The sequence below is a fragment of the Tenrec ecaudatus genome, chromosome 9 (assembly GCF_050624435.1).
Source record: "Tenrec ecaudatus isolate mTenEca1 chromosome 9, mTenEca1.hap1, whole genome shotgun sequence".
Lineage (NCBI taxonomy): Eukaryota > Metazoa > Chordata > Mammalia > Afrosoricida > Tenrecidae > Tenrec > Tenrec ecaudatus.
The window spans coordinates 105713321-105725540 of NC_134538.1; the positions used below are offsets into that span (position 1 = coordinate 105713321).

Here is a 12220-nt window from a genome sequence, read left to right on the forward strand (position 1 = left end):
TTCTTCAGCTGCAGAACAGAGAAGCTCTATGATAGTTAGCAAAATGTACTGATGACACTCAGGGAGGCGGGGGTTGGGGGGCTGCTGTCATTATCACTTGCCAAGTCAGCACATAATGGTAACTGTGTGAGCCTAACCTCGGTGCGATTTCCTAAAGAACAGTTTTCCTTGCTAACCTATTGGACAGTTAGTTCCTTTTGTCTGATTATGAAGGGAGCGGATATTGGATTGGCTACGTTTGCTGTTGGTCTGTGGCTGTTAGCTGCTGTCAACTGTTCGCCCACTGAAATGAAACCCTGCGTGGTCCTCCCCCATCCTCACTGTGATCATTGAGGTGGAGCCCATGGTTGCAGCCCAGGGGACTCTTATCTTCCACTGCCCTCTCTTTTACCAAGCCTGATGTGCTTCTCCATGGACTGCTCTCCCCTGGTAACATGCTGATGTACGAGAGGCTAAATCTTAACTTCCTGGCTTCTAAGGAGCATTTTGGTTATACTTCCAGGGCAGATTTGTTTGGTCCTCTGGCAGTTGCTAGGACTTTCAATACTCTTCAGCAGCGCTGTAATTCACAGGCGTCTATTCTTCAGCTTTCCTTATTCACCGTCCAACTTTCACATGCTTACGAGGAGGGTGAAAACATCATGGCGGGGGTCAGGGGCACCTTAGTTCTCAAAGTGACCTCTGCTCTTCAACGCTTTAAAGAAGTCCGATGCAGCAGATTTGCCCAGTGCAAGCAGCCATTTAATGCCTTGACTGTTGCTCCCAGAAGCATTGATTATAGATCTAAGCAAGAGGAAATCCTTGACAATTTCAATCACTTCTCCACTTATCATCATAATATCTATTGCCAGTGGTGGGGATTTGGGTTTCTTTACATTGAGTTGCAATCCATATTAAAAACTGCACTCCTTGATCTTCATGAGCAAGTGCTTCAAGTCCTCCTAAATTTCCCAAAGTTGTGTCATCTGCATATAGAACACAGTTGTTAGTAAACCTTCCTCCAACACTGACCTCGCCTTCTTCTTCATATAGTTCAGCTTCTATTGTTATTTGCTTCAGACAGAGATTGAGTAACTATGGTGGGAGGACATAACTCAAGTGAGCACCTTTCCTGACTGTAAACCATGCGGTATTTCCTTGTTCTGCGCACAAGCGCCTCTTGCTCCGTCATCATGAGCACAAGGAAGTGTTTGGGAATTCCCACTCTTCTCAGTGCTATCCACAGTTTCGTTGTGCTTCAGTCAAATGCTTTCACTTGGTCAGTAACACACAAGTAAACATCTTTCTGGGATTCTCTGCTTGGAGCGAAGCTCCATCTGACATCAGCAGTGATGTCCCTTGTCCATGTCCGTGTCTGAATCTGGCTTGAATTGATGGCAGTTCCCTGTAGATGCGCTGCTCTAACAGTTATTAAAAGATCTGCAGCAAAACTCTGCTTGCATGCGATAGTAATGAGATTCTTCTGTAATGTCCACACTTCACTGAATCACCTTTTGTGGCAGTTACATAATCTCCTGTCAAAGGGGGTGGAGTCTAGCCTGTCAATCAGGCTGCAGCTTGACCTTATTTGGAGGCCCTAAGGAGATAAATAGTTCACTGGAGGCCAGATACACTCTCCGTGAGACATTCCTGTTGACAAGACACGCGGAGTTGCCCTGATGGAGTCAGAGCCCTGGAGCTGGAGGAGCCACGTGGAGACCCACGCCAGCGCGGACATGAGTGGCTTCCACTGCCACTGGAGCCACAAGATTTTACACTCACTGGCCTGAGATCTTCCTGCATTCATGTGTTGCGTGACTCTGAAGAGGGATTCATAGACTGGTATCCAACAGATGGGCTAATTTCAGACTTAGAGACTTGATCTGGTCTGCTTTCTCAATATACAATTACTCTTTGATATAAAGCTCTTTCCTTTTATATATGAGTCTCCATGAATTTGTTTCTCTAGTCTGCCCAGACAAGCACACCTTTCTTTGGTATACACATAAATCTCTGCCAGTTAGTTGGACATAGACAAGTGCATGCTTACAGTACTTCACCAGCTTGTTGAAACATTTCAATTGGTATTCCATCGATTTCTGTAGCCTTGTTTTTTGCCCTAATACTTTCAGTGCAGCTTGGAATTCTTCCTTCAGAACCACTGGTCCTTGATTATAAGACACCTGTTGAAATGGTTGATGGCGTACCAGTTCCTTTTGATACCATGACTCTGTGTAGTTCGTCTATCTTGTTTTGATGCTTCCTGCATCATTTACTATTTTTCACATATTATCTTTCAATATTACAATTCAGGCTGGAAATTTTTTTCCACTCCTTTCAACTTAAGATATGTGGAGTGTGCTCTTCAGTTTTGGTTTTCTAACTCTAAGTCTGTGCACATTTCACTATAATTTACCTTCGCACACTGGTGTTTGAAATCTTCTGTTCACTCTTATGTAACTCACTCAAATGAAGTAAAATTCATTCTTTTCTGCAATTTGCTTTAGCTACTCTATAATCAAGAACAGATTTTAAGTCTCTTCAAACATCCTTTTTGATCATTTCTCTCCTTTTTTAATGGATTTTTGCATTCTTCTTGTTGAAGTTCTTAATATGCTCCAACAGCTTGTCAAGTCTTCTGTCATTAGTGTTGTGTTAGTCTGGATAGATCAGAGAAACAAATCTAGAGACACTCATATATATGTGAGAGAACTTTATACCATAAAGTAATTATGCATCGGTCAGACATCCCAGTCCAGTCCAGATCAAGTCCTTAAGTCCAATATTAGCCCTTATATCTGATACTAGTCTATAAATTCCTCTTCAGATTCAGGCAACACATGCAATGATGCAGAATGCAGGAAGATCACAGGCCAGTGGGTGAAAAGTGGCAAGCATCTCAGTGTTGGCATGAGACTCCACAGGCTGCTCCAGCTCCAGGGCTCTGGCTGCCATCAGCATAGCTCCATGTGGCTTGCCAAAAGGAATGTGTAGCAGAGTGTGTGTCCCGCCTCCAGGGAGGAAGACAGGAGAAGGCCATGCCCACAAAGAGGGATCATTGGCTATGACTTCACTGATAGGCTAGACTCCACCCACCCCACCCCCGTCATTCAAATTAACAGGAGATTATGTAACTGCCATTGTTCGATGATTCAAATCTATTCTTCAGATGCTCTCAAAATTCAGGGGGGGGTATACTCAAGGTTGTATTTTGGTTCTTGTGAACTTGCTTTTCTTTTCTCCAACTTTAACCTATACTTAAATATGTGCAATTAGTGATTTGTTCCACAGTCAGCCCTTAGCCTTGTTTTAGCTGAAAATATAGAGCTGTGGTTACATGGTCTCATACTGGTTCCAACCCACAGCAATGCTATCTATGCACAACAGAGTGGGATATTGCCTGCTCCTATGCCATCTGTCCATCCTCACTTAGGGCTATATTTCCTCCAAAACAGATTTATTTCTTCTTCTGTCAGTCCAGGTATTTTCAATATTCTTCGCCCATACCATTACTTAAATGTATCTTCTTGGGTTTTCCTTATTCATTGTCTTTCACATGAAAATGAGTTGACAGAAATTGTTCATGGCATAGGCCAGGTGCACCTTAGTCCTAAAAGGAACATCCTTGTTCTTCAATACTTTAAAGAAGTCTTGTGCAGTTGAGGATCTTCCTCTTTTTTACTGAGCCTCTGACTTAGCCCAATGATGATGTCCTTCTCTAGGAACTGATCCTACCTAAAAACATGTCCCAAGTGGTGAGATGAAATCTTGCCAACCTTGCCTCTACAGCGCATCCTGATTGTACTTCTTCCAGACAGATTTGTTTGTTTTTCTGGCAGTCCATGGAATGCTCAGTGTCTTCACCAACACCATCATTAAAAAGAATCAATTCTTCTTGGGGCTTCCTTAGTCATTCTCCTACTTCTACTTACACATGATGTAACTGAAAATACCATGGTTTGGGTCAGGCATACCACAGCACTCAAATTGACATCTTTGCTTCCTAACACTTCATAAAGGTCTTTGCAGGAGATATGCCTAGTGCAGTGCCTCGTTTGATTTTGTGACTTTGCTTCCATGAGCCTTAACTTTAGAGCCAAGGAAAATGAAACTCTTAACAACTTCAACATATTCTTCATTTCCTATGGTGTTGTTCATCAGTCCACTTAGGAGGATTTTTGTTCTCTTTATGTTGAGGTGTAATTCATTGTGAAGATGGTAGTATTTAGTCTTTGGTTTCAGTAGGCAAGGATATGTTATATGTATATTACAGGTTGTTAAAGAACCTTCCTTCAAAATTAGTCACATTCTTTTTTATAGAGTGCAATTATATTGAATTTTTTCCTTATAAAGATTAATGAGTATGGTAAAAGGATATAACCACGACACAGATCTTTCCTGATTTTAAACCAGACCATCCCAGTCTGTCTTAGTCTGGAAGCTCAGCGGGAACCTTCCACCAAGGTGATCCTGCTAGTATTTGAAATACTAGTGGCATAACTTCCATCATAGAGACATGTGTGCCACCACAGTAGGGCAAACAGACAGAACAGTGATAACCATTAAGCTTACCTATATAAACAACAGTTAAAATAAATGCTTTACATCGGTTGTTTCATTTCATGAATTTCAAAGAGCAACAATATTTGCTACTGCATTTATATACTCACCACAGTAAATTCTACTTTGAATTTCAAGAGTCATAATATAAATTTTTATTAATATTTTCTTATAAAGTTAAACGTACTTTACATCCAATAGTATCCCACTGATTTGACTGCTAAATCCAGTAATCAAGAGAGCCTGGAGTTCAATGAATAAAAGGCTTTACTGTGAAACCTTGGTTGTTAAACAGCTCCAAGGTCAAACTTCCCTACAGCCAAGTTCGAAAAGAAGCTGCTCGGTGTTTGTAACTGTATAGGATAGCCGAACTGAAAATTCAACTTGAAAAATCTGCACAGGCCAAGAGTGAGTCATGCATGCAACATCTCGCCTGGACACAAAGGGGAGAAGCCTCCGCCTTAGTGGCCCTCTAGCTCCTACAGCACACAGCACCTGTGGTTAGTGCATCCAAATGTTCATGATTGTGCCTGTTTTGCACTTCATTTGCGTAAAATATTGTGACCATGGCTCCAAAGAAAGTTAGTGATACTAGCAATAGAGTAAGAAGAGAACTGTGAGAATCATGATAGAGTTAAAGAAAGAAATCATTGCAAAATTTGAATCAGGTTGCCACTTGTCTGATTTGGTGGCTTGAATACAACGTGGCTAAGTGAACATTACCCACATTCTGGGGGTGGGGTGGGAGGTGATGAAAGCAGTTAATGTAGTGAATTGGTGGTAACCACAAAACAAAGAACCCAAATCATCGACACCACGGCATTGTATTTAATATTCTTCTCAATGGAACAGGCTGCTCTCATCTAAAATTCTGCATTGGGGTAAGTTATAGATAGATCAAAAGTTATTACTAATAAGCCTTTATGAAAGAAGGTCTTAAGGTGCTATGAATTGGGTTCAAGTTAACAATCTGAAAAATATTTCTTATAAACTATTTTTTGGAATAAAGAATAACTGAAGGAGAGGGTCCTTCTACTATATGTGTTCACTGAGTACAGTCTTTTTTCCTTTCTTGCACAGCTATGATTAGCAATGGTTTGGTGTCATAAAAAGTAATAAACTTTTTGAAAACAATACAAAACACAGAAATGTCAATTATTGGTTACTTTATCTTTTCAATCACACATTGTTAGTTACCACTGAGTAAATACCAATGCAAGGTCTCCTCACATTCTCACATAACTGCTGTCACAGAACTGCTCCTTTAGGGTTGTCAAGGACCTTTTGGAACCAGGTCACAAAGGGGATGATGTATCAGCTTGCGAAGTCCCTCTTGGTGGGTTCAAACTGCCAACCCTTCAGCTAGTAGCAGAGTATAGAGGGAGCTCCATATTCGAGGGAGCTCCATATTCCCAACTAAAATCCAGTACTGAAATCTCCTAGGGGGTTAAGACATATTTCTTCTTCCCAATATTTCAATTTGTGGCAGCTCCAGCACACCCTCACGACACACACGCCCAGACACTGCAACTGATCTTGACACTCTCGTCCCTACACGATGGCACTCCGCTGCTACCTCTGGGAAGCTCCTCGTTTGTTTACTGGTCTTCAAAAGGCCAGGCTACTAGTTAGTCATTGTTAGGCGTAGCAGTTAAGAAAGTGAGTAAATGACAACGAATTCAAGAAAATACAATTTCCCTGGTCCCTGACAAAAATTAACAAGAAAATTTTTCTGAAGGTTGTGGACATTTTTCTCTGATCTGCTTTTGTCACCCCAAAGAGCTACATGCCTCATCCCCTAGCTTCCTTCAATCCTCTATTCAACTGTCATTTTATCAGAGATCTTCTCTGACACAGCAAATAAATGGTATCCCTCTCTTCCACCCATTCTCACCCATTCTGTTGGTACTCCCCACCCTGCCCCCGACTCAGTACTGTTCCTCACCTGGCGTATATCACATTGTCTGTATGGTTCCTCACCTGGCGTTTATCACATTGTCTGTACTGTTCCTCACCTGGCGTATATCACATTGTCTGTATGGTTCCTCACCTGGCGTTTATCACATTGTCTGTATGGTTCCTCACCTGGCGTATATCACATTGTCTGTATGGTTCCTCACCTGGCGTTTATCACATTGTCTGTATGGTTCCTCACCTGGCGTATATCACATTGTCTGTATGGTTCCTCACCTGGCGTTTATCACATTGTCTGTATGGTTCCTCACCTGGCGTATATCACATTGTCTGTATGGTTCCTCACCTGGCGTTTATCACATTGTCTGTATGGTTCCTCACCTGGCGTTTATCACATTGTCTGTATGGTTCCTCACCTGGCGTATATCACATTGTATGGTCAGTGCTCCCCCACACTAGCATATAAGTTCCCTGTGGTCCTGTTCCTTAATTTGTAACTACACAGCCCTGGCACACACCAGGGGATGTATAAATATCTATTGATAGGTAATTTCTTTATTTGTAAATTAACAGCAATCTTCTCCACATAACTTTAAATGCAGGGCATTAAACAGAATGGCGTGTTTACAAGACACAACGTATTAGGTATGTGATCTCTGGGGAAAAAAGTACTTGGCGGTAATTCAGGAGCACAGTCTCTTAAAAAAGACACTTGTTAAACCTACTGCAATACCTTTTCATTAAACATATAATCTTCTTGTCACTAGAGTCATGGCTTACGGAGAATACTTAATATGGCAGTATGGAGATTAACAATAATCAGACATGAGAAATTAGCAAGCTTACATAAAAGTCAAAGTATTTTTTTGACCCAAAAGAACACAAAATTTAGAAAATAAGTCTGTTTCCATCTAGGATACGGAGCTACTACCATGATGCTCTAACATGGTAATAATGATAATCACACTAGTTTTGAACTACTGCGATCTTAAGAAATCTCTAACTAGAATGACTTTTAACAAAGCCCCAGAGTACTTGCCTTCAACAACGCATCTACATATATGTTATGCTGTGACATGATTTCTTTTACATCCCATTTCACATTTGCCATCAGGAGCAGCATTTGTTCATAATCGATCGCTTTACCAGCTACAATCCAGTAAATTGGTTTGCGCAGTTCACTGGCAGTTGAGACAGTCTGAAATAAAGTAATAAAACAATCACTATCTAAAAATATCGCATTTGTACAGAATATTTCACCCTGATTCCCAGTGTACACTGTATTTAAGATAAAAGAAACTACTTTCAGATATTTAAGTTATAAAAGCATGGACTCATGCTTTAACTTATGGACTCTTTTCAAAGCCTGATTTACTGAACTATGGCTGGAGGCACTAACAAGTATTTCTCAACTCTCCGTGTCCACTTTCATGACCCTACTTCAGGATCCCATCATCTTTCGTTTGCAGTACTGAAACTGCCTCCACACTGGTCTCCCTGCCTACGAAACTTGTCATCGCAAGTCAAATTGTCACACTTCCTGGCACTGTACAGGGCTGCCCACACTGCTCTGCTCCAATCTTTGCATCGCTTCCAGTACCCAAGAAACAATGCCTGGCTGAAAGAATATGTGGCTATGTGGCTCCAGCCTATCTCACTAGTCATCTCCCTGATGTCGGGCTGAGGTTTTGCTCATTTGCTCATACGTACGTGTGTGTGTGTGTGTGTGTGTTTAGCACCTAACTTGTACAAGGTGCGCAGTAAGTATTTGCTGAACCTAGGAATTCACTAGTGATAAAGGAACAAACATCTAATGCTGCTGCCTGCGTGTGGAGGCGATTAGCAGCGTGGCGGTGCCAGCGTGCTCACAGGCTTGAAGGCGTAAGACCGCTGCTGACCTGAGAGTAAAACTGCTGCAGAAAGGGCTTTTTCACTGCAGGCATCACGGCATCCAGATGCGGCTGGAGGAACTCAAACTGCTCCGCCAAGAACACCCTACGGAGAATAAATAACCAGCAGTATAAACAAACGGCAAGGTTGAGAGGCTGTCAATTCCTTCAAGAAAAATGTCTGACAAATAAGAGTACTTTGTACTTTAACACGATTTCTGTACTACCACTTGATGCACGCACGCACGTACAAGCTACACAGTAATGAATCCTGAGCTTACCGCGGAATGGAAACTCAGGTGAGAGAGTAAGGAGGGCTTCAAGTGAGCTAAGCTAATATGAGCACAGACAACACAAGAGGTTAAACAAATGACTGCATTTCTTTTGAAAAAAACCTTATAAACATTCCATTTAATAAGACAAATGTTTGGAGAATGACGAGGGCAACAAATGTACAAATGCACTTGACACAATGGATGTATGTATGGATTGTGATAAGAGTTGTACGAGCCCCCAATAAAATGATTTTTTTTAAAGATAGTCTGGACAATAATCTCATTAAATATATATTTTTTCAATTTAAAAAATAATAATTACAGGCAACAGATTTTAGTAGTTTTAGTAGTCACAGATTTAACACCTGATATTTTTCAAGAGTAACTCAGCCATGTTGCAATTGTGGGTCACTAAATCTACTGACTCAAAGCAACTATATAAAAACACTGCTGTCAGTCAATTCTAACTCATATGATCCTACAGACTAGAGTAGACCTGTTCCAAAGTGCTTCGAAGATTGTAAATTTGCATGGAGCAGACGGCCTCACCTTTCTCCAGCAGTTGATGGGTTCAAGAAGCCCCCCTGCTGGTTAACAGTCCAGCACAAACCCCTCTCCTGCCATGGGGCCCTCGAGCAACCCTCGAGAACGGAGTAGCACTGCCTCAGAGGTCAAAGATGATACAGTTTTCCAGTGATGGATCGTCAAGTCTTTTCTCCTTTGGACTGCTGGTGAATCTGAACCATCAATCTTTCAGTTAACAGCCACACACTTATCCACCGGGCCACCAGGGCTCATTCACAATACAAGTGAACTGCACGTCTGGCTGAGGCGTACATCTGACTACCGATGAGTAGGGCTGGAATATGCAGGAGTGGGAGGTGTCTGACTGGCAAAACTCAGTCTGCAACTGCTCTGTAATGGGACAGGTTTTTTTTCTCTACTTTTTGTCATATATGCAAAAATTTCTCAACATATATTGGCCTAACATTTATGGAAGAACTTATATGCTATAAAAAACATTATCAAAATGGAGAATTTAGAGAGACAGGGAGCACTCTGACTGCTGTCAAGGTCAACCATATTGACACTAAACAGCTACTGATTAAAAACACTCTTCTAGGAGGTCTGGTGGTGCTGTTGAGCATGCTGTGGACTGTGAACTGCCAGCTTGGTAGTTCAAGGTCAACAGTGGCTCTGGAACAATGATGAATGAAGCCTTGGAAAGCCTGTACAGGACCAATACAAGTCTAAATTAATTCAATGCAGTCGGTTTGGTTTTGGAGGGTCATTAAATCATAACTATGATTTCTAAAGAATCTGAGAAATAAACAAATCATATCATAGTTTCCCAACTGTAATCAATACTCAGTGTGAAATATGTAATGCTTATAAAGCAAAGGTCATGTTGCAAAAAAAAAAAAAAGATTCAGAATGCAAAGATTTCTTTTTCTCCGTGTAAACATTAAGTGGTCAGCTATTCTAGAATAATTCTCAGAGGTGCATAATATATTTGGAAATGGTATCTGTAAGCATTTAGAAGTCCAATTACACAATGCTACTTTTATAATATTTTCAAATATTTCAGGCAAAGCAACTACTGCTTTGAACAACTTACAAGGATTCGGTGGCTACCACTCTCTCCACCAAACCGTACAATGTATCCCCTGATGTCAAAACCACCAGCTGACTGAGGTGTGGGCTCGGCACCTTCTCCTTCCTCTCTTCTGCAGCTGTGAGCGGGCCAATGGGATCAGCCGAAACTTCCTAGGAGAAAAGCATAACTTGACATGGCAAATGTAAAAGCAATACATTGTGCGGTTTTGACACACATTTTATTTATAGTTATTTCCAGTTCTTTGTTCCTGCTTTTATCCTTTAGAATACTGGAATATCCTTCTTCATTGTAATTGAACATGATCCTGGTGTGAGACCATTCGTCCGGCAGTATATGCTTCTGTGCATGACTTGAAGTTGGCCAGGATAAGGAGTCTCTAAGAATTACAAATGTTTCAAGTAGACAACAATGAAAAGTCCCTCAAGAACTTTTAAGGGGAGTGAAAGAGCTTACCCTTTGACAGCCAAACTGATTAAACCTAGAGCGCAGTTACACACGGAAGCAGAATGCACTTGTATTGCATAAGCCTGGAGACCACAGGGAGGGAAGGAAGATGACTGTGTGAACTGAGAACAGGGAGGTCCAACAAAGTACAGGGCACTGGGTCCCTTGGCACTGCACCAGGGTGAACCACTGTTGTCCACAGAGTGAAGTAGTCTGTTTTGAGGCTCAAGAAAGATCACCTGTTTTCAAATTTCTCCATTTTACTTTGATATTATGCCATCCAGCTTCAATTGCAACTTTCCCAATATGAATTCACTTTTCCGGGTATCTGATGCCAGGCAGGGAGTACCAAGGAGATGAGCTACACACACTCTAGGACTTCAGAGACACAGACCCCTTAACACAAAACAGTGGGGCTCTAGTAGAGTTTTAAAGTTATGTCCCAGTTCTCACTCAATTTATGACAGAGCACTCATTCCTACTGAGCTCTTATCGAGCAATGAACGCAAAACATAAAAAAGTTGAACTCTTTAGGTCTGCGGGGCCAGCCCCAATGCCAACTGCGTGTAGACAACACCCTCCCCACACACACACACAAACCCACCCCAAAGAATGTGCTTCAGAGGACAGCACTGAAGTTGCAGCTCAGGGAGAAGGGTGCTTCTGATCAGGAGCAAATGAAGAGGGAAGGAGAGTGGAGCACGTCCTGGCCACCAAGCTCCGAGGAAGACATCTGGCTTGGAGCAGCCACTGCAGAGAGCACCACGGGCCCAGCCCCACCATGAGACACGCTGTCCCTCACTGACCCATAATGCTACCGGGCACAACACTGGACACCGTGCGGGGATTGTCCTGATCTGATCCCACCACACCAGGGCAAAACACTAAGGACGCGCAACAGAACACATGGGGAGCAAAGCAATGAAGTCGCAAAGGAATGCCAAAAATAGACTTTGGGGCCAGGGCATGTCACCCCATCAGGCGACTGGAAAACACTCATAAAGATAAACCTAGAACTATTTATAGGCGTTTCTTTACTTGCTGTTAGTTTGTTTTCTTTTCTTGCTTCTTACTGTTGTTTTGTTTTCTTTTGTTAAGTTTTGCTTTGCTTTTGTGTTTATTATTGTCGCTGCATGTCTATCTAGATAAGATAGGAGGGATAAACAATCAGGAGGAGAAAACAATGGGTCCGATGGGTCTGGGGGGACACAGGAGAGGCAGAAGTGGGGGAAGGAAGGGGAATGACAATAAACCAAGGGACAAGCGAACATGTGATCTAAAAGCAATGGCAAGGAGGGCATGGGATGCCTGGTGGGTCTTGATCAAGGGCAATGTAGCCAAGAGGAATTACCGAAACCTGAATGAAGGCTGAACATAATAGGACAGGAGGAAAGTAAAAGGAAATAGAAGAAAGGAGTAGGAGGCAAAGGACATTTAAAGAGGTCAAAATACAGGCATGTACATATTGAAGTATATTTATATGTAACAATAGGGAAATATGTCTGTGTACATATAGTTATCTGTTCAGTATTAAGGCAGCT

The 12220-nt window shown here is 41.9% G+C and overlaps 1 protein-coding gene across 1 annotated transcript in view; it reads right to left on the reverse strand.

Moving 5' to 3' along the window:
* The window catches only part of VPS50 (VPS50 subunit of EARP/GARPII complex), a 119732-nt gene that overhangs the window by 4702 nt on the left and 102810 nt on the right, over positions 1-12220 (reverse strand). The window contains exons 23-25 of the mRNA XM_075558403.1: positions 10236-10384; positions 8352-8448; positions 7493-7651 (exon numbers count right to left, since the gene is read on the reverse strand). Coding sequence (XP_075414518.1) covers positions 7493-7651; positions 8352-8448; positions 10236-10384 — 405 coding nt within the window. The remainder of the gene's footprint in view (positions 1-7492; positions 7652-8351; positions 8449-10235; positions 10385-12220) is intronic.